General features: G+C 35.9%; 1 protein-coding gene across 2 annotated transcripts in view; it reads left to right on the top strand.

Moving 5' to 3' along the window:
• Positions 1 to 24469, top strand: part of NEK7 (NIMA related kinase 7) — a 169523-nt gene that overhangs the window by 131900 nt on the left and 13154 nt on the right. For both annotated transcript variants that reach the window (XM_021682732.1, XM_021682733.1), the window contains exons 8-9: positions 10796 to 10890; positions 15032 to 15145. In XM_021682732.1, the coding sequence (XP_021538407.1) occupies positions 10796 to 10890; positions 15032 to 15145 (209 nt within the window). The remainder of the gene's footprint in view (positions 1 to 10795; positions 10891 to 15031; positions 15146 to 24469) is intronic.

Below are 24469 nucleotides of genomic sequence, written 5' to 3'. Positions count from 1 at the left end.
TATCTCTAATAATACATGAACATAAAGGTGTTTTTGTTCACCGTAATGTGCTGTTAATTTGCTTAGGTGAACATGAAGGTGGTGTTGGATGTAGAAAAAGGAAGAGGGGAAGAGGGAGAAGGAATTTATGTACTGTTTATTGTTCTGTTAGTTTTAGTACCTTTCTTATGCATGTGCTATTCTAGGGACCAGGAACAAGCCCAAACAAGACCAGCCATCTTCATAGATCTTATCTTGTTGGGGGAGGGAATAGATAATCATCTTATGTCTTCGTTTTTTTATTTGTTAGCCATGTGACAGAGCGTGACTAGGAGGAGAATTATGTTAGAAGGGACAATGGTCAGATAAGGCCTCGGTGAGGAGGTGATGTTTGAACTGAGGTCAGGATGCAGAAGAACCAGCTACACAGGTCCTAGGGAACAGTGTCTCAGGCTGACTGAAGGGCAGTTTACACAAAGGGGCACACACAGGATCAGCTCTGTCTGTAGAAAGTTTGCTGGAGCGGGGTGAAGGAAGGGTCTTAGGCAGACGTGGGAAAAGTTGACATCTCATTCCAAGTGCCGTGGCGAGCTTCTGCAAGGATGTAGTTGGAGAGCAACACGATATGCTGTGAAGACTGCAGCCATGAGCCTCTTTCGTCTCCTTCAGGATAATCATGCCCAGTATTGTCTGCTGTTTTCAGGTTCTTCTGTGTCCGGTGGTTGCCTTCCTTTGTCTCTGAGAGCCTCTTAGGATGTGCTACCCAAAACTGAGCAGAGATACCGCATGAACTCATTAGCCCGTAGAACAGAAAGTTCATCACTGCCTATAATCTATGATCTAGACAGTTCCTTTGTTTTTGTCCCTCTCCTCCTTTTTTTTTTTGGTACATGAATTTATGTTAAGTCAGATCTTCATTTAGTGCTTTTGTATTGATTTGGACAGAGGGTGTTACTAGGGAGACTAATTGTAAGATTATGTATATCCCTGTGAATCTTGCCATTTTTTTTTATATTGTCAACCTTATAAATGTTATAGGTGTCTTAGAAAATCCTATATATATATATATATGTCTCTCTATATATGTCTATATATATATATGTCAATATCTTAAAATTTAATTCAGGACACATCTGTCTCCCTTGGCTCAAACTTCTTTACAGTCTAGGTAAGTGGCTTTTACACTTCTTGACAATGACCCAGCAGCATTGTGACCCCACAGGAACATAACCATATATAATTGAAGCAAAAGTTTCATGTAACAGTGCTTTACATTATGACTATATTGTCTGTTCTATTTTATTTTACTGAAAATAATGCTAGTTGCAACCCACTAAATTATTTTACAGCTCATTAATTGGTAATGACCTGCAGTTTGGAAAACACTGTGTTTACAATGCTTTCTTTTTTTTTTATGATTTTATTTATTTATTTTGAGAGAGAGAGTGCATGAGCACAAGCTGGGGAGAGGAGCAGAGGGAGAGGAAGAAGCAGACTCCCTGCTGAGCAGGGAGCCCGCCACCGTGGGCTTGATCCCAAGACCCTGAGATCATGACCTGAGCCGAAGGCAGATGCTTAACTGACTGAGCTACCCAGGCACCCCTACAGTGTTTTCATGCTGTTCCATTTACTTAAAGACAGATTCCCCTTTTTCTACCTACTTTTAGACATTCTCCTGACTTGCTGTTTGGTTATTAGGTCAGTTGATCTATCATAAATTAGTCATTTACAGTGTTCTCTGTGTTTCTGGAGGTGGGTAGTAACATGCATGGTGGTTCTGTACAATTTGCAAATCCTTCCATTCCCTAAGACCCTTCCCGAGATATGTGAGCTGTGGGTATGGATTATTCCCATCCTAGAATCCTAAGAACTAAGGCACAGAGAGGTAAATGGACTGTACCTAGGAGATAGTGAGTGGGTCTGTGGCTTCCTACTCTGGGCTTACTTTCCCAACAAAACTGATTTTTTCACCATATCAGTACCTTGTGGCATGTTCTCCTACTCTATTAATGTTTTATTTGTTGTTTTTATTTCCGTCTACAATTACCTTGTTCTGTTCTGTACATTGTCTAGGAATTCACATATGAGAGCAGAGTTTGCCCTCTCTCCTGGACTTGACTGCTCTTGATGCTCCAAGATTCAGAAATAAACAGGAAATAGACCTCTAGAATATTGAGGTCTTTCTTTACAGCCATTCTGTCTACCGGCAACTTTGGCTAATATTTCTAAGGAAGTGGCTTTTCTAACTGAAAACTACAGTTGGACCAAAACCTGTGAAATAGGAACATGGCAATCAGGGTACATTTTTCTCACATCACAAAACACAGAATATACTTCCTTTACACTCTTTCTTAACTTACTCTAAATTCTTTTTTCAGCAGATATTCTGACCCAGAGGCAACTTGCCAAGGGATCAAGTATCTTTACCTTTGAATATTTAAAGATACAGCAGAATACACATAATAATTTTTATGTATCCCAAATACATGATTTTTAGTAAAATCATATCATACTACCCTTATTTCCTGTAATAATGACCCAGAGGAATCCTCTACTGCTATGAAATAGCAACAGCAGTAAGAACGAATATGTATATAGCATTGTATAATTTACAAGCAGTTTTAAAGCACATTTTCTCCTTGTTCCTCAATGTTCTGTAACTAGGTAGAGTGGCTGTTATAAAGTAGGAAACTGAGATTCTCTAATACTGAACCTGACTTCCGCTCCTCTTCCATCCCTAGAATTCCTGATCCTTACTTTGTATAATTTTTCTTTTCTCATTAGGACTTCTTATCTTCCAGTATGCTATATAATTTATTTGTTATGCTTTGTACTTTTTGTCTCTCTCCTCCAGCTAAAATTTAACCTTTATGAAGAAAGGGATCTTTGTGTTTTTGGTTTCCTGATGTGTTCCAAACACCTAGAAGAGGGCATTGCACATAATAGATAATAAGCATTGATTAAATGATGAATGGGCAGAGAGACAGGCTACACATCAGAAGATGGATTTAACTGAGTATATTAGTAATAGTGTGGGTTAGATTATGCTGCAGTAAGGAACGATACCAAAATCTCAGTTGCTTGGCACTAAAGTGTATTCTGTCTGGTCACCCGAAGTCCATTGTGGGCCTCGTGTGGCTCTCTAGGGTAGCTACCCTCTCTCCATGTGGCAACTTGGCATTTCAGGCAGCTTCAGTCTTGAGTTATCTTCATATCAACATAAGTTTTTGTGATCTTATGAGGGTAAGAGAACATGGCCAATCACTTACTGGCTCTGAATTAAACCCATTCTACTTCTTTGTAACACAGATTATGCCCATTCATGTTTTATTGTCCAAAACAAGTCTCACGACCTTACCTATCTCAAGGGGTAGCATAACTTCCATGTGTTAAGGAAGAGGAGAACCAGAAATAATAAATGTGAGCATTGTCCATGGCCATGAGATGAAGCAAAAATTACCTGATTTATTTTTTCTGTTGTTTGTTTTGTATTTTTTCCCTACTTGTTTATTTTTGTGATATATTTGTTGCTGTTGCAACTAAAGCATAATTAACTCTCTCAATGGGAATGTGTGGTAGTGGTGAATGAAGAAGTAGCCGTAGATAGCCTTAGGGAATTTTAATCATCCTAAAAGGAAATTCTGAACAGAGATTATTATTAGGATTGGGATTAGGATTATTTTTCTTTTAGAGAAATTATTTTTAAAATCAGAATAATTCGTGAGGTTTACCAGAGTATTGATCCCTAGTGATGTTTCTCTTGATCAGTAACTCTGTAGTTAATCCCTGCTGGATGTATTTGTGACAGGGACCTTATTTTGGTCAATTTAAAAAATTTATAATAACAACTATTACTTAATCAAGGTTCAAATACCAACTATGGGTTAAGTGCCACGTAGCACATGAACTGTTTTCTATTGTTATATCTCTAATTCAACATTAAGGTAGTTTGGTTACCTAGATTAGTGTCATATCAATTAATGAACAAGCCAGAATTCATTTAAATTACAAAAGACCACAATTTATTCTTTTACTCGTCTTATGGTAAATGTATTGGCTTCTCCTACTTCCCTCCCCCTCTAAAAAACTCCCCAAAACATAATTCATCCCATCCCAAAATAATCCAGTAAGCTTTTAGGGGTCAAACATTTTTCAAACCATATATGCTTCTCTCTTTAGCCCCCCATTGCCTAGTGTAGTTCTTGGTACATAACTGGTTCTCAGCACATTGAATTGAATGTTCCACTCTCCCATGCAATGCATGAATCATTAACACATTTGTATTTGTTTTCTATTACTGTCCTAATAAACAACTATAAATTTAGTGACTTAAACCCTTTTTTTCCATCTCTACAGCCAACAATGGTGGGTAGAATTCCTCTCACACTTCAAATCTCTCCTACCCCTTCCCTCTGATAATCTAGGATAATCTCTATTTTAAAACCCGTAATCTTACATCTGCAAAGTCACTTTCTCCAGGTAACATAACATATACAGGTATGGCACCAGAGGGCAAAGGTTATGGGGGACAGAACTTTGCTTACCACTATTTAAGTAGACTTTATGGAGAGTTTGTTCTGTCCTCCTTTAAAGACTTCGTAAGGTGAAGTTGTTTAAAAGTCAGGTTTAATGAAAGTTTGCATTAAACTAAGCACTTTCTTTTTTGGACAGATACTTTGACATTAAAATTTCACATTTTTATTATAAACTTCATAGGTGTTTTATTGCATTGTGATATACATTTGCTTTTTAGGGAAGAATATACCATACTTGGCATAATACAAATTTTGCAGACAAGTTCTCTCTGTCGTTATTGTTAGTTTATTGGCACTTTTTTGTTTTGTTTTATGTGTGTGTGTGTGTGTGTGTTTTAACAAAAGTTTATTTTAATTCTCAAGGGACTTCTCTCCTCAGTTCCAGTCCTGCTTCTTGAGTGGTTTACTCCTTCACAGACTAGAATATAGGAGATAAAAAGTAATCTTAACAGTACTTAATTAGAAAAGCTAATCTTCTATAAAATCTAAACACATTATATACTCCAAAGGTGTATATAAGTAAATGGGGGGGGTAGTTAGCTGCTATTTAAGCAAATCTATTTGCATCAGAGTTGCATTTATTATACACAATGAAGTGTTTCCTGTCTGACTGCTGGATAGGAGAAAAATGAGAATAGTTAGATTAATAATGTTTCAATTTCCATTTTACTTGTTTTCATAATGTCCCCCCGAAGAGGAAAGATGGAGAATTTTCTTTTTGCATATATGTGTGTGACTTTAGCTATTACGTGTGTTTGTTGTACATCCTGAAAATGGCATAGATTAAAAAAAAACCAAAAAACAAAACTAGGACTCTCTGATACTGATCCTTGTGCTAGATAATATTTGAAACCCCTTGGGGGGAAATTGTTGTTTTTGTTGTTGTTATAAGATTGTTTGAACCCTCTTTACCTTCCACAATGAGACAAATGGTTCTCAGATTTTGTGATATTACCAGAAGAGTAAATCGTGGCCATCACTCAAACCAGATATCAGCATTTTCACACTGGAGTCTCTTGAGTGTACAATTCATGTTCCCCACACTATTTCCAAGTGTGATATAGCTTCTGATTTCAACTTGGGAAATTAGTGTTCCTGAACCAGGCATTAAAACAGTTTCATTTTTGGTGCCAAGTGCCACCTGTGGTCACATACTGGTTTTCCCCACACCTTTCCCTAGCACCTCTCTGTGGAGCTTTCTTTGGCTTATTCCCCATCATAGTCCAAGGTGGGTTGGGGCCGGAAAGACAGCATATGTTCAGTCAGTGCTATAGGCTACTTGCACTGATTTATTTTTAACTTTCAGCCCTTTCTAGACTTAAGTAATGGCTCCAGGAAGAAGCTATTATCTAATTTTAAACCGTGCACATTTAACCTCTCTGTCAACTGTAACAAGTATGTATTTAAAACAATCAGAGTAGCTGCAAAGAGCATAATTTCCACATGGAGCCCATTGAGCCCAGGCCCTTATTCCTGGCTTTTCATATGTACATCCTGACTTTCAGAAGATTTCTCTGTTTCTTAATTTGGAAGGATACAGAATTTTGTTATTGTTGTTGTTATTGTTTAGTTATATTTCACAGTAGAGAGTTTTAATGGAATAGCCGTCTATTTAAATGCAAGGGACAGAACTACCTGGTTTGAATTCTAAGTCCACAATTTACCCATTTTGTGATCTCTGGCAAATTAGCTGAACTCCCAAAGCCTCTTCTCTAAAACAAGGTAACAGTAGAGGGGCGCCTGGGTGGCTCGGTCAGTTAAGCGTCTGCCTTCGGCTCAGGTCATGATCCCAGGGTCCTGGGATCGAGCCCCGCATCGGGCTCCCTGCTCTGCGGGAAGCCTGCTTCTCCCTCTCCCACTCCCCCTGCTTGTGTTCCCTCTCTCACTGTGTCTCGCTCTGTCAAATACATAAATAAAATCTTTAAAAAAAAAAAGATTTGGACACTAAAACAAGGTAACAGTAGTAACATCTCCTGAGGCTACATAGTAGTCCTCATTTCACTAGTGCATGAGCCCCATGAGGTCAGGACTTAATCTGTTTACTTCTATCTCCCCAGCACCTAGAACAGTGTGTGCCCTGTAGTAGGGACCCGCTAAACATTTGTTAAAAGTTCAGCCAGATAATATATGCAATGCATTTAACACAGTGCCTAGAGCTGACTAACAATAACAATACAATTTCCTGGGTTTTTCTCCCTCCGCATTATTAAAGCTCTTAAATGTCATCAGGTGCATTTAAAATATGACAGATTTTATTTTAGAATTGTCTTTTGCAGAAAAAATATTAGTCTACCGCTCAGCCATTCTGTATTAACCTCCTTAAAATTAAATACATTGGGCTTCTCTCTTTGAAGTCTGCCAACATAATTTCTGGACTGAAGAGTATGAAGGAGAGAATGAAAATTAATTCTTATTCCCCGAAGTTGTGTGTATCTGTATTTTTTTTTTTAAATCAAACTGAGGTAGAAGGTGACTCATGTCCTTTTAAAGTTCCCAATAAGGCAGGTTCAAAGCTTCTTTTCTGCAGTTTGCTTTAATTCTAAGAGAGAAAAAGCAACATTTCTAAACTGAATTTGCTTGTTTGTACTCTCTGGCTTAAAACACTTCGCTCAGCTGTCTTATGTAATAGTTTTAAAAAGGAATATATTACTTCTTTCCATTTCACTTTCCATATGGATTTTTGTAGGGTTTTTATGAGTGCTGCAGAATTTAGAGCAAAATGATGTCAGAAATCATCTCTTTCTCATCCCTGCATCTTAGAGGTGAGGAAAGTGAACAAAAAGAGAAGTTAAGTGGTCTTAGTTAGTGAGGTAAGTTGTGAAACAGAGTGTTTGACCTTTGACTGGTTTTGCTCTGCCTTCCTTGTTTAAAACAAAATGAAACAAAAAAAACCAGTAACCCACTCTAACCATATAAACAGATGCCTCGGTAGTGCTATTGTTTTTCTCAATTCAAGTCTTTGCAGAAATTGTGCTACTGAATGTTGAAAAAAGTCTGCATATGACTTGTTCTGATAAAAGGGAAGTTATTAATTAATTTAGTCATATATTCCTTAATAGCATGTTAGCAGAATTTTTTGACTCTCTTAAACATAATGTAGAACTTCTGAAAATCAATCTTCTTTTTGTTCAGGATAAATTTTAGAATGTATTTGTTGTTAATAGAGTATACACAGTGTAAAACTTTTCTCATATAGCTAGAATAAGTTGATTAATGCAATTAAAATTTGTTTATATTTGAATGATTGTCAGTAAATTTTAAAGAAAGGTCAGATAGCATTTTCAGTTGTTAGCAGTTTTCCCGATATCATTCTTTCTCTGTTTTTTTACGATGTTATCATCCATTTCTTACTCACTTTCATGCATATCAGGAGGTTAAAATGGCATAAATATCTGCTATAGTAAAATACATTCCCATTTTAGCTACAGCCATAAATTCTCAAAAGATTAGTGAAATTACACAACCTGCCGTCTCCATGTCCCTCAGTACATAGTAATTTGCATGATTGTTTTAATGTCTAATCATATCACTCTACAACTCTCCCTTGTACAGCTGTTAAAAGAAGTCACAACATTCTTGAGGCAGTAGTAATAATAGACACAGCTGTCATGGGTTTAAAAAAAAAACTTTTAGGAAATAATTATATATCCATTAAGTTTGAAATGTGGCAGACCTATCACTGCATTTAAATGTATTTCAGATTTTCCTGAGCAATTTAAACTTTTCGACCTCTCTACTAGGTAGAGAGGAAGGACGAGCCCGTTTATGTGATGGGGCTCAACCTCTCTGCTCTGTGTCAGTCAGCCGAAGAGCCCGTGTCCACAGCGGAGGCGCACTTTAGGGATCATGTAAGAGGGAGCAAGTGGAAACTCCCTCTTACGCCGTGCTCAGCAGTTAATTATGAATCGATCCAATTAATAATTGTAGTGCAGGATACAAACTTTCTCCTTTTCCTACATAATGACTCTTTTGGAAATGTGTCAGTCAAAAAGGTGAGTAGCATCCTTAGATTTATATTTTAATATACATTCAAGATTTGTATAATTTAAATATTAAAATAAAATATGCATATTTAGCATAAGGAAGTTTGTTATTTATAATATGAAGAAGAATCAGTGTCTGAGTTTACAGTAGCAGCGTTAACCCCTCTTTGTAATGACCTCTAGCAGCTCACTAGAAAAGGCTTTTCTTCACATTAAAATTTTTTACGTTATAAGTTTAGCTTAGTGGAATTCCTAATCATTCTGTTCCTCTGCTTCCTTCAGTTGCGGGTCATCCATGAGTTCAGTTGTGTTGCAGTTAAGGTGTTATGCAGGGGCTAATCTCTGTAAAATGCTAGCATTTGTTCTTCTTTTTCCCTATCATCAATCTTTCACACTCATATCAAACCCCTAATGTATCAGCAGGTTTCCCAGAGCTACTGGTTAAAATTACCTTTGCTTTTGGTAAACTCTGAACCTTCAAGCCTCAGTGTTTTCAGTTGCCCCCTGTGGATTCCGTGAAGCCTCTCTCTGCACATTCCTCACTGCCAGTCACTTGCTTTATGTCCTGAAACCAAGAGCCTGTGCAGAGCCCCCTGACTATTCCAGCTGTACCCACCACCCTTCCTTAAATGGAGAAAGGGTGTAAATACCTCCAGTAATCGGTGTCGTGTACGCAAACTACAAGGGAAGTGGTTGGAACTCCCAAAGCTAGAGAGCTTGTGTTTATTTTACCCAGTAACAGTTCAGATTGTTTAAAATCCTAGCTATTTCTGAAAGTTTCTTGGCTTTTCTGACCCTGACAGGGAATGGCAGATTTACCCGTCTTCAAAGTAAATGCTACACTGAAATAATTTGTTTCTTAAGGTTTGTCTTACTAATTGCCTACGTGAATAGTTCATATTTTATTTAAATTTATTTTATCCTCCTGTGTGCCTGTTCTTTCTTCACTTCTTCACTTCCATAAATACTTCTCTTTTGTACATTCTGACTAGGACTGTCCCCGTTATTAGTAAAAGTGGATTCCAGTATAGATGGGATATCTTGTGAATACACGGTTCGTGATGTTTTCACCTTCAGCACAGTCTAGTTGTCATATACAACTATTAGGTTACAACCTTATTCTTTTGGAAAACTGAGTCCTGCCGTTGAGGATAATGCTTTGATTATTGGTGTGACTCTTCCTGTTCGCAGTTCAGTACTGGGAGTTACAGTCTCATTAAGATTTACACTAAATATCTGGGGAGTTCTTGAAAATTAATAGAAAAAGGAGAACGCCCTTCTCTCTGTGAGTAGCAGCATAGTCTTGGTAGGTTTTGCCTCAAGCAAGTAAAATTCCAAAATATTGTTCTCAAACTTTGTCTATTTGGCAAAAAGTCTTAGGCTAATAATGGTGGTGAAGTAGCCATCTAAATTTGAAATTTTAAGATATTCACTTTGAAAGCCACTTAAGTGTTTTTACCCTTCAAAATATAACATACATGCTTTGCCTATTTTAAAATATTTAATAAATATTAATTTATTACATTATCATTTATTATGTTAGCTTTTTCTAAAATGGCCATAAAAAAGGGAAACAAGTATAAGCACATCAAAAGAAACAAAAATAAAAATTATCTAGAGTATCTTGTCTTTAAGAGTCTCAGTAGTATTACTCAGACATTTTTCCAGAATGTCACTGACCTTTAACATATGTTATTATATAACCCTTTGATGTACAAAACTCTGTTGTATTCTTTCTAAAATGGTAGTAAGTAGGATATGGAAGGTTAATGATTATATCACTCTTAATTTTAAGAGCTACGACTGTGTTCTAAGGAATGCTTCTGTTAAAGCTAATGAGCATGGTTTATTTATACACACTACCGAATTGTTATAAATTAATGTTTATATTTAAGTAAATGATTATATGATCATGCTTAATTGCTTGGGATATGCAAGTCATATTTTTTCAAATAAAGAAATGAAGCCAATGTGAACCACTTAAGTAGATTTTCATGTTAGAATTCCTTGTTTTTCCTTTAGTTAAGCTCCCGAGATTCTCCCTGAATCGATCAAAAGTTTAACTCACCACAAACTCACCACACCCTTTTTAATATAGGATGGATATCGATGTGCTGCTTAAGGGTCAGAGAATAGAAGAAATGAAATAGTTTTAAGTATTCACAAAAACAATTTCCTGATTCTAATGAATGATTTTGGTGACATATTTTAATCTAGAATATTGTGTGTAAAATTTCTTACCACAGCTGCATCTTCATTTTTATACTCCTCTTGTTTTGTTTGGTTTGTTTTTTGCAGTGGGTACACCTTATTACATGTCTCCAGAGAGAATACATGAAAATGGATACAACTTCAAATCTGACATCTGGTCTCTTGGTTGTCTACTATATGAGGTAGGTAATGTTGATAAAGTCCACATATTGATGTATTTTTAGTTACTGTAATATATTTCCTCTGTCCTTATAGTATACACTTATTTTTTTCTGGATGGTGTTTAAGAATTAGCTTTTTAATTAGGAAGGGTTAATTTCTTGACTTAGTAACTGCTTTTGTAATGGTAACTATACATTCCTGCATATTTACTTCTTCTAAATATTTTTAAATTGTTTCCTTTTAGTGAGAATTTTATTTTAAAAAATGTTTTTAATATTAATATGATGTTATCCTGCATATCTTATTTATAAAAATGTACATTTGAACATTTGTAAAATAACTTGCTTATCCATGCATAGCAGGAGAGGTATAATGGAATGGATTTAAAACATGAAAGCATGGTAAATATCTTTTTCAATATTTCTTTTGCTCTTACATAGAGTAATTTAGCTTCAAGGATAGTAGGTAAATAGATAATTTTTCTAGGTTACCACTTAATTTCACTTCCATGAGTAACAGTTGTATTGGTAAAGCTTAGTGAAATTCTCTCTCTCCTGTTCTACTGGTGATAATTTATCAAAGGAAAATGGAATCATCTAGGTATATCCTCTAACAAATATTTCAGTGCGGTAATTTGGATGGGTAGAAAAAAAGGCATATTATATAAAAGCACATTTTACATCCATGTTATAGAGTAATGGTATCAAAAAGCACTCACAACTAGTGACTTATGTAAATTTATTTTTTAATCCAATGGTAATTTTCCTGGTGATACAGGCTTTAAGTCAGAGCTGCTAATTAAAGGTTAGTCTACATCTGAGTAACTATAAAATAAAATGAAGGAAAATAATACATGGAATCATTTTCATGTTTTAATGTATACAAAAGAAATCTAAAGTGGATAGATAGAAACCAATGTATTTCTTACTCTATATTTTGTGTTTCCTGTCCTCCTGACTTAAATGAAATATATCATGAGATCAGCTATTTTAATTCCCCAACCATTACTTGGAAGTAGAGCATTAGAAGGGTTTTTTTTTTTAATGTGTATCATGATCTTTAATTATTATATTATGGTTTACAGATTTCCTTAATTTAAGGAACCTGAGATTATTTATTTTGTTCTTGCTAGTAAAGTCACTAATGGCCACTTTAAAAGAACAGATTTTTAAATGTTCTTAAATAAGACCTGTAGGATAATTTTTATGAATTAGTGATATGACAAAACATGTTTTTAGGTATGCACATGAGATTAAAAAAGATTATGCTCCCTATATTACATTCTGTTACTAATTTGATACAATGCTGAAAAGAATTGATTTGATTATGTTAAATTACTATAATGTTTAAAAGTCCCTTTGTACATTTTTAAATATTTCATATTTATTTAGGTAACATTAGGTTCCTCAGGCCATAGTCTAATATTATCAAAGTGGCATTTTCCTTTAAACACCTAAAAGTAAACAGCAAATTGATTAGCACTAACAAGATGAAATTTAGCAATGAAAAAGAAAAAGTTCAGTTAAGGTAATAAATGTTTTTTGAGAAGTTTGCAAATTCTTTTAGGGCTACTGGATTCTTATGTCTAAACTGAAATAATTCTTCACATTCTGGATTTGCCTTTGAGAGGCAGTGTCCCATTTTTATGTGTATTTAAAATGATCACCAAAATAGAAATTATTTCCTTGGACACTCCTACATCCATGAGTTTTATGTGTTATGGATGATTTTGAGTTAAAGTATTTATCATGATAACATTAGTTTTCATCTCAGTGAATTTTCTCAGTTCCTCTATGCAAGTCATGTGGAAGAACTAAAATTTTTCGAAAGATTTAATTTGTCTTTATGTTCTATCTCCTTCCAGTTATGTTTCAATATAGTGCTAATAGAAATACCCAGCAACTTAGCCTTAAAAAATTGGCCACAACCTCTCGTGGACATTTTATATTATATCCCTCCAAGAATTTACTATTAACAATGAAGGAGTAGGAAGCTTTTTTGAAAATGTATTTTAAACTCAGAAAATTAGACTTTCAAATATTCCCGAAACCCCAAAAAAAAAAAAAAAACTAGCAGTACAGTTTTAATTGATATGCAACAAAGTAGACTTTACTAATTAAAATCAAGATGCTGTGCTTTTGCTACACGGACCTTTACATGGAAAAGTAGGTTTTACACATTTCCTTTATTGTTCAGCGCAGCAATTGCATCCTTACAGGGTTGTAGGTTGGTGGCTTACAGTTCAAAAAAAAAGAGAGCTGCCACCAGCCCCGAAGACAGACAGTGGGCTTTCGTCCCTCCGACACCCCCAGAATACTAATCAGGAAAGTCAGACCCTGGAGGTCAGGGAGCAAGTCAATCATTCTAGTGATCGTCTCAGTGTGGAGGATCAAATTAGCCTGAAAAATTCAGCTGCTGGGAGGAGAGGGCGAGCAGCTGTCAGGGGCAGCATCGAGATGCACTAATGAACCAGATGAATAGTGCAAAAGCTTGAAAATAAAAACAGGACAGTTGACATTTTTCATCTGTCAAAGCAGGAGATGCATGAAAATATACTATTCCTGTTTTAACTCCTTAGGGGACAGATTTTTTTTTTTTTTTAACACTCTGCAGTATTGAGACAAAAGTACTATAATGAACTCCTAGCATATGATAATGAATATATGTACATTTACGTAGGGTTTTTGCAAATATGGAAAGACTATAGTTTATATATACAGTGTATTTTTTAAAGTGGCCTTTATAATACTCTGTCATAAAGTGTACTTGCATTTTAAACAAAACAAAACAAAAATGTTTTATTACTGATAGCTCCTCTTCTAGAAATTTCCTCTCGGATGGAGGGTTTTACATGTTTAGGGCCATTTATATTGTTTTTACTTTTCTCTCCTCATGTGGAACAGCCATTCCTGAGGTTGTTTCATATAGGTTTATATAGGTTTCATATAAAATGTAGGCTAAGTAAAACTATGCCAAGCTACTTCGCAGGTTTGATTTCCAATGCCGTCCCCTCCTCGTTTAAGGCTCTGAAGGAGTTAAAACTCTGTCTGGAGCACCAGAAGACAGATGAGAGCCATTTTCAGCTTGTCCTGTCCCCACTGACGCTCACTGAGTAGCACAGCATGGACTAGCGTGTTTCACACACACTCTGCCTGTCTGGGGAATGTACACATTGTCCTTCCAAAATCAAACTTATTAGCACATGTGGAAAAGGGTGACTGACTTTGGGGCAGCCTCGCACTCCGTGTTGTATTCTTGCCGCTGCGGTTCAAAGATTTAGAAGGTTTTGAACAGGATGCGAACATTTTAAATTGAATTTTTTAGTTTGTAACCCTGCTTACCACAGTACTTGCTTGCACTTTAAATGTCAAGTTAGAACCTTGTCTTAAAATAAATTTAAATTCAATAATGTCTTTTTTAAAGTTGATCATTCTTTGAGTCTTTTTTTTTTTTTTTTCTGCATAGAAATCTCATTCGGATGCCTTGAAATAGCGGCTATGACTCAGAGAGCTTTTGAACATATTCAGTGTTTTTGAGGCATTATCAAAAGAAAAGAAGTTCTAGTTCATTGTAAACCACTTGAGGGTCAGTTATAACATTCAGATTGAGAAGACTTTTTTAATCTCAAAATAACCCTTCCCTACAGAAATGGTCATGTTGTATAAAACGCTATACATTCTACTCCCTAAACCATGGCTTAGATTATAATTCATTTTCAATTTCTGTTTCATTTTAGTGATATTTTGACCATTGCATGGTTGATGTATACCAGCGATGTCTGTTTAGTCATGAGATATATTACTTGTTTTTATGGCATTATATTCACAAAGAGTTTTATGTCACTCTGTGTTCTTTTTCTTAATGTTACTTTATGTCATATACATATACATATATATATATATATGTATATGTAAATATGTGCTAACCATTTCTCCCTTTTAGGGAATTTTAAATATTGAAAAAAAACCCCAAAAATTGAAGTAAGATTTTTAGAACTCACTGGATAATTCTCAGAAAGGAATACTCATAACAATCAAAATGCCCAGATAACTTTATTTAAAGTATTTGTAATTATTTTCTACCCGAGTGTAATATACTTGATGAAATCACCTTTAAAAGTTACCATGTAACTATATCAGTTTCATTGGGAGCATTTTACAGATGGCTGCGTTACAGAGTCCTTTCTATGGTGACAAAATGAATTTGTACTCGCTGTGTAAGAAGATAGAACAGTGTGACTACCCACCTCTTCCTTCAGATCACTATTCAGAGGAAGTAAGTCATTTTTCAGTCCATGTGTTTGTCTATTGTTCATTTTGCTAACGTTTGCATTTTATTAAGAATTTTTTTTTCTGTCCAGAAACACAAATGACGAGTATGGTGGCAGAAATAGCACTTTTCATTCTGTTTCCCTTCTCTTGGAGACTTACTGTTTAAAGAGTTGACTCTGCAGTTCCTAATGTGGAGCGGAGCACAGCACAGCATGTGGTGTGAAATTGGTCACTTCCTATGTGTGAGGAGAAGGAGAGCTGACTTTGCAGCCTCCTGAACACGGCAAAGGGCAAAATTGATGCTCAGACCCCAACTCGAGTTGACCAGCATGTCTTGGTGCCCTTCTTAATAAGGCCACTCCTCATTCTCACAGCCTCAGAACAACCATTATAACTTTCTGCTTTGCAGAACTTCCCTCTCATCCGTGTTTTCCAAAGTGTGAAACTTCCATCTCTTAGCTGTGTGTCTCTCAACCTCGTTCTTTCAGCTTTATCCTTCCTCCCTTGACCACGCCTGCCCCGTCACCACCTCACTGTTGTAATCCGATTCCTGTGGGAAATGTTTTGAGGTTATCATTAGCAGACATGTTAAAACATATATTGGATGGGATTGAAAATTTTAGAAGACTCTCCTGTATTAAAATCTGAGTCTGAATCCTTGCTTGCTTTGGTAACCCATTGAAATGAGTTGTTTTGGCTCTACCCAACATACGGTTTTTTATTGAACAAAACATCTCCCATTTTAGCCCAGTATTTAATTTTGCCAGTATTTAAGGTGGAGGTAGGCAGAACAGCAGTATCTTGGGTTAACTAAATGTGTTCACATAACTCTTTTTGGAAAGCTTACTGGGGAATCTACCCAGAGAAAACACTGTCTTGAGTTAGGACATCTCACCCTCCCACGAGCAACAGATTTTTTGCCCAAGGGAGATGGCAAGGAGCAAAGGAAAAATATAAAACAATTATAACATTCAGTTATTAGGTAGTCTTGTCACTCTTTCTATCTTGAAATGAATAGCAATCGGTTTGAGTCTTATATAAGGAAAATTGAGTCAGTGTAACTTGAATAATAAATATCTCTAAAGAATTTTTACCATATGTAGAGCACTTGAGGCCCTAGAATGTTATAAGTACCTTTTTTTCCTGTGGTTTTGATACTAATAATCAATGGTGCCTGGGTTTTTGTTGTTGTTGTTGTTGTTTGTTTCATAGCCTTTGTATTCAGGTAATTAAAATAAACTCTCATAAGGCAGTGACGATAATTTAGAAGTATTATCTTTATTTGATGTTAATGCTATTATGTTAGCCATTTTTAATTACTATTTTGGGTATAGAATATAAATATGGCATTTCACAAAACCAACTTCAGAACTCCAGGCCTGGAAATACAGTAGGGTGTGAACAATAATGCAAAATGATGGCAAGAATGTCAGGGGCCGCTCTTTGTTGTGTCATTCATGCTGTCTTCTTTTTTCCATGAAGCGCATGAATATTTCACATATCTGCATCCTCATCCCCTATTCTTCTTGACTAATTTTCAGACTGTCTGAATTTGCATTTCACATGGTAGCTGATTAGGAGATGCCGAGTGCAGCAGCGAAGCCTCAGCAGGCGGTTACCATGGTGACCTTCAGCAGGATTTTAATGATGATACCACTAGTGGTTCGTTGAAGTCGGCCTGCCTGCAGGGCTACTTCACTGCAGCTAAGTGTGAAGTTGGATATGCGGATTCTCAGCCAAGGGGCAAATATCAAAGTCTGGCCCAGATAGAAGGTCTTAGAGTTTGGGAGAGGAAAGTAAGATTCCACTTCTTACTTCACTCTATAGAGTTACCAGTTTCGAAAACAGATACAAAGCAAAACATGTTCTATGGCGTACTCTCCAAAAAAGACAGGATTTTTACCAATATGAGGAGCAGCTCCTCATATTGGTAAAAATCTGTCCTTGTGCTGTGGGGAAATTGAAGGCTATACAACTAGGTAAACATGGAAACTAAATCTTATGAAAGAAACGAGGTATGAAAAATACAGACTAATAATGGTAACTTTAATCTGTTCAGTTATGTAGAAAAGTTCTCAGAACAAGAGCTTTGAAATGCAGATGTGCTAATAAATATTTTCTCTCCTTAAGCAGGGACTCTGTTTGTAAAATAATTATTCAGAATTTATGGAAGCAAAAACCTGAACAGATTTGATGCTGCCATACTTTAAGGGTATCTTAAATATTTCCTTACATAGTAAGCTTTTTCAGTCTTTTCAAAGTTCAAACTGCCATTTGATTTTTTAGCATGGCAGAAGACAGGAAACAATGAAAAGTGAAGTATAACGTTTTTAAATAGCAAACTTTGACTAAGTGTCGATTTCACAGCAAAAATGGTAGCAGTCTCTGTAACTGTTCGAAGAATGAAAAAATTTAAGCAAATTAATGTTCCACTAAATATCTATTTGAAAGCTTATCAAATTGAGTTAGCTACTGCTAAATTTTTAAGGCTACTGCCCAAAGAGGTTTGGAAGGGAACATTTCATGAACATAGTGGCTATGCCCCCAACCAGCCTTGATCAATAGGAATAAGGAACTCTATAAGATTTATTTCAAGGTATAGTCATTCCAGTTAGAAGAACTCAGAGTTTAAAAGCTTGGGAGTTTTTTTTATTTCTTATATCCTAAAAAACATAGATACACTTAAGCATTACAGACCAAAAATGAGAAATAGTGTCCTTTGGAGAAATAACCCTGTATGTCAAATCTTTCCTTTTGAATTATGCTATTATTGTTATTATGTACAAATGATTAGGATTCTAGATTGAAATATGTCAGCTGTACATGATTGATACTAAGATACGTATATTTTGTAGTTTAGTAAAATATTTTTGTTTATGACAGTATCTTTGGGTGTTCAGTATTCTTTCTTTTTCCAGTAATGATCTCCTCCATATATCAGTGGGGAACTACTGTACTTAACCCTAAATATCTTGAGTTGAAAAGATAGGTATTTTTCCTTAGATATCTCTTAAGTTTAATTAAAATTGGTATCATTAGTGATTGTGAAATTAACATCTGTGAAGCCGACATTTATTGAACATTTACTATGTACAAGGAATTATGACTCAAAAGGCCCCTTGTAATCTGATCCAAGCTTATCTCTCCAGACTTATGGATCTCAGGAGACCCTCTTCTTTCCCTCATTCTACTAGTATACGTTCTACTAAAATTTCCGTGAATTTCTGTGATTTTATGGATGCTGTTTCCTCTCTCTGAAACATCCCTTCCCCTCTTCTTTACCAGGCAAACTTCTCTCTTCGAAGAAAAGCTTGGGCATCATCTTCTGCATGAAGTTATCCTGCTCCCCTTTCTTCTCTCCCCATATCCCCCCGACCCCACACCTTGGCAGTACACTGCATGGCACTTGTTTCTTTACACACACACACACACACACACACACACACACACACACACACCCACCCACACCCCCCACACACACCTCCCTCACCCCTGTCTAGCTCCTGCCCCTGAGGAACAGTAACTGCTTTTTATCTGTGTATCTCTAGGGCCTGGCATATTAAAAAAGTTCAGTGATTGAGGGAATGAGGAAGTGAAAGAGTGAGATTAAAGTAATAAATGAAAAAAAACAAATAAATGCACCAATTATTTGGCAATTGAATGAATGAGGGAAACTTCTCCAAAGAACTCTCCATTCAGGAAAGGTAGAAAATTACCCAAAAAGGCAGAAGCTATGATGATTTTATTTTAATAATATTACCCACTACATGACTTTCCATTCTGATCAGCAAGCAGTATCATTTCCAGAATGCCCAGGGTCCATTTACTGGAAAATAAGACAAACAGATTTTTTCCTTCAGTTTCAGTATTTAATTTCCTTGAGAGTCACAGGAGTGGTCATCAAAAGTATGCATTTTCAGGGCGCCTGGGTGGCTCAGTCAGTTAAGCGTCTGCCTTCGGCTCAGGTCATGATCCTGGGGTCCTGGGATCGAGCCCTGCATCGGGCTCCCTGCTCATTGAGGAGCCTCCTTCTCCCTCTCTCTCTGCCTGCCGCCCTCCCCCCACTTGTGCTCTCTCTGTCAAATAAATAAAATCTTAAAAAAAAAAAAGTATGCGTTTTCACTGTTGTTCACTAAATTATCTCATGACTCTTAAGTTGAAAAAAAAACCCAGTATATAGTTATATTGACAATTATTTAGAAAGTATAGAATGCAACTTTATACTGGGTCTTTTTTTTTTTTTTTTTTTTTTTTTAAAGATTTTATTTATTTATTTGACAGAGAGAGAGACACAGCGAGAGAGGGAACACAAGCAGGGGGAGTGGGAGAGGGAGAAGCAGGCTTCCCATGGAGCAGGGAGCCCGATGTGGGGCTCGATCCCAGGACCTGGAATCATGACCTGAGCCGAAGGCAGACGCTTAACGACTGAGCCACCCAGGCGCCCCTATACTGGGTCTTTTTTAGCCAACATATTTTTTGAAAATCTGAGCATTAACATCCTGCAGAATATAGATTCTCTTTCAGTACTTTTTATTTATTGTAAAAAATTCCTAATTTAAATAGAGAAGACATGAGAAAGATTGAGCAGAACTGTACCTTGGTGGTTGTTTTTGGCAGATTTGTGTTCATTTTAGATTTGAACAGAGAAGTTTGAATGGAAACTGAAAAGTTGAGTCAAGGGTTTGTAGATGGAAGTGAAAAATGGAAATAAGTAGGGGAGAATAGGGTGATCTTGGTTTGAGAAAATAAGGAGAAATTAAACTGAGGATTTGAAAAAACAATGATTTGTGTGAAAAAGAAATTCAGCACCTATAGCGCATTAGTGAGAGGGTTAAAAGCTCTTCAATGAAGTCAGCTTTATTATAGCAGTGCTTGTTGATCTGAACTGATTGCCATAGCAGATACTTATCTGTTTAGGGGTCATTTTAAGTTCATTGTAAATAAGAAAAACTTTTGTAGGACACAATATCTGTGGATGTCTTCTAATTATATTTTTGAGAACTTGCTAATTCAGTAGGTCATCTTCATTTTATTTCTGGAGAAACCAAAATGTAATTTGGGAAATAGAATTATAGCGCCAGTAATCAATTTTCAAATTATTTAATGCTTCTCTTGTGCATTAATGTGTTCATTTTGTCACTTTATATTTCCAGCTCACAGATAGAAAGGTATCTGTTTTTATTAAAAATCAATGACTGGGACTACTTCTCAAGTACACAATTATCTTCTTAAATATCAACCTAAAAGGTCACATCCAATCAAAGAACTAATGGAGAATGAATGAACTCTCATAAACTTTTACCTCACAAATAACAAACTTCTTTTTACCTTAATCTCCCCCCCCCACTTTTTTTAAGAGAAATGGAAAGCAGGAGGGGAGGGTTTTGTTCTATCTTTCCACCTTCCCAGAAATAGTTTAGTGGTGCAGCCCGCTGCTTTACTTAAATGCATTAATTAAGAATTTCTAGCACTAGGGGCACCTGGGTGGCTCAGTTGGTTAAGCGTCTGCCTTTGGTTCAGGTCACGATCTCAGGGTCCTGGGATCGAGTCCCACATCGGGCTCCCTGCTCAGCAGGGAATCTGCTTCTCCCTCTGCCTGCCACTCCCCCTGCTTGTGCTCTCTCTGTCTCTCTCTCCAGCTTGCTCTCTCTCTCAAATAAATAAATAAAATCTTAAAAAAAAGGAAGAAATATGAATTCTTAAAAAAAAAAAAAGAATTTCTAGCACCATTTTCGTTATTCTTGGGACAAAAAAAGTATTGATTTTTCCAGAGTGTTTTAAATATAAGGATTAAAGAGCACAGTGCTTTTTCTATGCTTGATGATATATGATAACAAAATAATAATAATAAAAATAAATTTTTAGTTGAACTCAATGGACTTCAGATATTTTTAGGTTCTTGTAGAGTATAAATATATTTACATGGTTTTAAATAAAATTGGAATACTGATTTCTTTTTCAACTTTAGAAATCACAATTTTTTTTTTAAAGCCACGTAAGAACTTTCCCATTAAAGAAATAAGGGCGGTGGCATTCTTCCAATTTCACACATGGGCAAATAGAGAGCCAGGTAATGCCAGAGCCACTCGTAGACTCCAGCACGCCTCCACCTCACAGCATCCCACTGCTTACCCTACAAGATCACACAACCTGAAGTAAACTCTCAGGTGTTGTGTGAGTGAGCGTTTCATGATTTCTTTCCACTGTTAGACTTAGCAGTCCTTCATCTTCCTTTTCTCTGTTCTCACCCACCATGTTTACTGGGAATCTCCTTCCCTCTGCCTTGTGATAACTGGGGGCTCATGTAATAATGAAAGGAAAGAATGAGGAAGCTATTTGCAGAAGGGTAGCATTATTCTTACATATTAGAGTATGTAGACACTGCATATGTGTCCAGTAAGATAGCAGATATGTTGATCCATAATCTGCTAATCAAAAAATGTTTAGTTTGTCACAATTTTACTAGTAAGATACAATTTATTTTCCAAAAGGTTACCCTTAAAGATAGCAGGAGGGGAAGAATGAAGGGGGGGAAATTGGAGGGGGAGACGAACCATGAGAGACTATGGACTCTGAAAGACAAACTGAGGGTTCTAGAGGGGAGGGGGGTGGGAGGATGGGTTAGCCTGGTGGTGGGTATTAAAGAGGCACGTACTGAATGGAGCACTGGGTGTTAACACGCAAACAATGAATCATGGAACACTACATCAAAAACTAATGATGTAATGTATGGTGATTAACATAACATAATAAAAAAAAAAGAAAGGGGACTGCTAAATGAACAGTTTAGAAATTATAACTGAATTTTTTACCTAACTTTTTTTTAAAGATTTTATTTTTTTATTAGAGAGCAAGGGCATGAGCGGGGGAAGAGCAGAGGGAGAGGGACAAACAGATGTGGGGCTGGATCCCAGGATCCTGAGATCATGACCCGAGCTGAAATCAAGAGTCAGACTGAATCACCCAGGCAGCTACCTAACATTTATAAATAATTTTTTTTTAAGATTTTATTTATTTTTTGACAGAGAGAGACACAGCGAGAGAGGGAACACAAGCAGGGGGAGTGGGAGAGGGAGAAGCAGGCTTCCCGCTGAGCAGGGAGCCCCATGCAGGGCTCGATCCCAGGACCCTGGGATCATGACCTGAGCCAAAGGCAGACGCTTAATGACTGAGCCACCCAGGCGCCCTAATAATTTTTGTTTATATTTAAATTCAGAGTATGTTTGGGGCACCTGGGTGACTCAGTTAAGTGTCTGCCTTAGGATCAGGTCTGGCTCCCTGCTCAGAGGGGAGCCTGCTTCTCCCTCTGCCGCTGCCCCTCCCCCTGCCTTATGCGCTCTATCACTCTCTCTCTCAAATAAATAAAAATAAAATCTTTAAAAGAAAAATAAATTCAGAATATGTTTAAAGAAGCTTATCATGAAATTTGAGTCAGTAACAAAAACATGACCTTTGTTTTAGTCATAAAAGAACTACTTTGTGTATATAAGGGAAAAACTGAAAGTGTCAGGTACAGATTATTTTTGCATATTTTGAAGTTAAACTAAGCTTTAGTAAGCTTTTTTATTTGAGCAGTCTAAATAGTTCTATTTTATAGTTGCTAGATTCACAAATTTTAATAGAACTATATAAATTCCTGGAGTTGTTAGTTGAAATTAACCAATGTTCTTTAAATTGGTACTGGAAGATTCTTCCTAATACACTATCCCAAGAATATTTAAATGAGAGATGTTAAATTAAATGACACAATTAACGTTTGGCGCTAAATCTGTTTTCACAAATATTTCTGTACTCCTTATAATCATGTAATCCAATGTTAAGTTAATCTTAATAAATAATGGCACAGTTACATATTTATTATTATAAACAGTCTCATCTCACTTAGCATTGGATGTTATCTCAAACACTTAATAATATTTGATTTTCCTTCTTAAAAATGGGTTTAGTAAGTTAGATACTCATATCACTTATAATGTCAATTGACCACCTTACTTAGAGTTGCCATATAAGATTAGATCTTTAAGCTTTGAATGTTCCATTTTTGTTTAAAAAATATATTTAAGTAGGCCCTTTGTTCACTTATGCTTCTGAAGTGACACTGGGGACTTGCTCCTTGAAGACATGAATCCAGAACGGTGCCCTATATTTCACATATCCTGTGGGATCCTATAAAACCATGTAACTTTCTGTAAGACTTTCACAGTTTTCAAAAGACACACTGAATGATCTTCAGTTGTGAAATATAGACATTACATTACCTTATATCTGTGTAAGACTGCTTTTTTTCCCCCTTTTCCCTCTTACCGCCAAGTCATCACTAGTGACGCTTTGGTGTACAAGTTGGATACGCCTAATCATTTTGTATAAATATCTAAAGCTCCAAAATATAGTGTACTTTAATGTATTAGACCCACTTTGGGGTGCTAAAATGTGTCCTTGGGTAGATGGAAATTGGGTATATCTGGGAGGCTGATATAACGTAATTGGTCTCAGAGGGATTAAGATGGGGGTGAAAAGAAACAGTACCAATAGCACCAGTCTTTATTATTCTGTTGAGAATTGTGTTAGTGACCTAAAGCTATAATGCACAAAGAGCCCTATTGTTATTACCTGTACGTGACTGAACTTGATACGTAATTGGGTTATCACCCTGACAACAATGACTGTTCACACTCTCTTCTTTTTAATATTTCTGGTACTAACCCATATGCTTTGATATTTCTTTGGAAATATATAGATCAGTCTATATTAGTATATTATTATTTTCTCTACTTCATTGAAAACAAATACTAATTTCCATATGACTATGATTTCATAATCCTTTAGAAAGGTTATAGAGAATTCATTTTATTTTTACTGTATGCTTTTTCTCATTTAAATGTTTCTGTATTGCTTTTTAAATTTCCCTTAAGCGTCTGAATTAAGCAGTTTTTTTCTTCTCTGATTTTGTAAAGGCTTTTGCATATTCAGACCTCTGTTTTGCCTATTTTTATCTTGTTATATAAAACAATTTAAAAAAAATAAAGTACGTATTTTTATAAACATGTGTTAAGTATGCAAACTAAATTTTTTGACATAATGTAAACCATGAAATGTTTCTTTACTTCTATTTATTTTTTATCAAAGTTGTAATATCTACTGATTTTGGCATTATTTCTCTAATTTGAAGGAATAAATGAAAAACAAATGCCTGCAATTCAAACACAAAGATTTTTTTTGAGCAAGTTGCCTAATGATGTTATTAGAATTAAAGCCTGGCATACAGGAATGTATAGGAAATTCTTAAACTGATTGTATGAACATGTTTTCCTTGAACATGGTTAATAAT

This window comes from Neomonachus schauinslandi, chromosome 6 (assembly GCF_002201575.2).
Source record: "Neomonachus schauinslandi chromosome 6, ASM220157v2, whole genome shotgun sequence".
Lineage (NCBI taxonomy): Eukaryota > Metazoa > Chordata > Mammalia > Carnivora > Phocidae > Neomonachus > Neomonachus schauinslandi.
The sequence above is the reverse complement of the archived record's forward strand: the minus strand, read 5'-3'. Positions and strand labels throughout refer to the sequence as shown.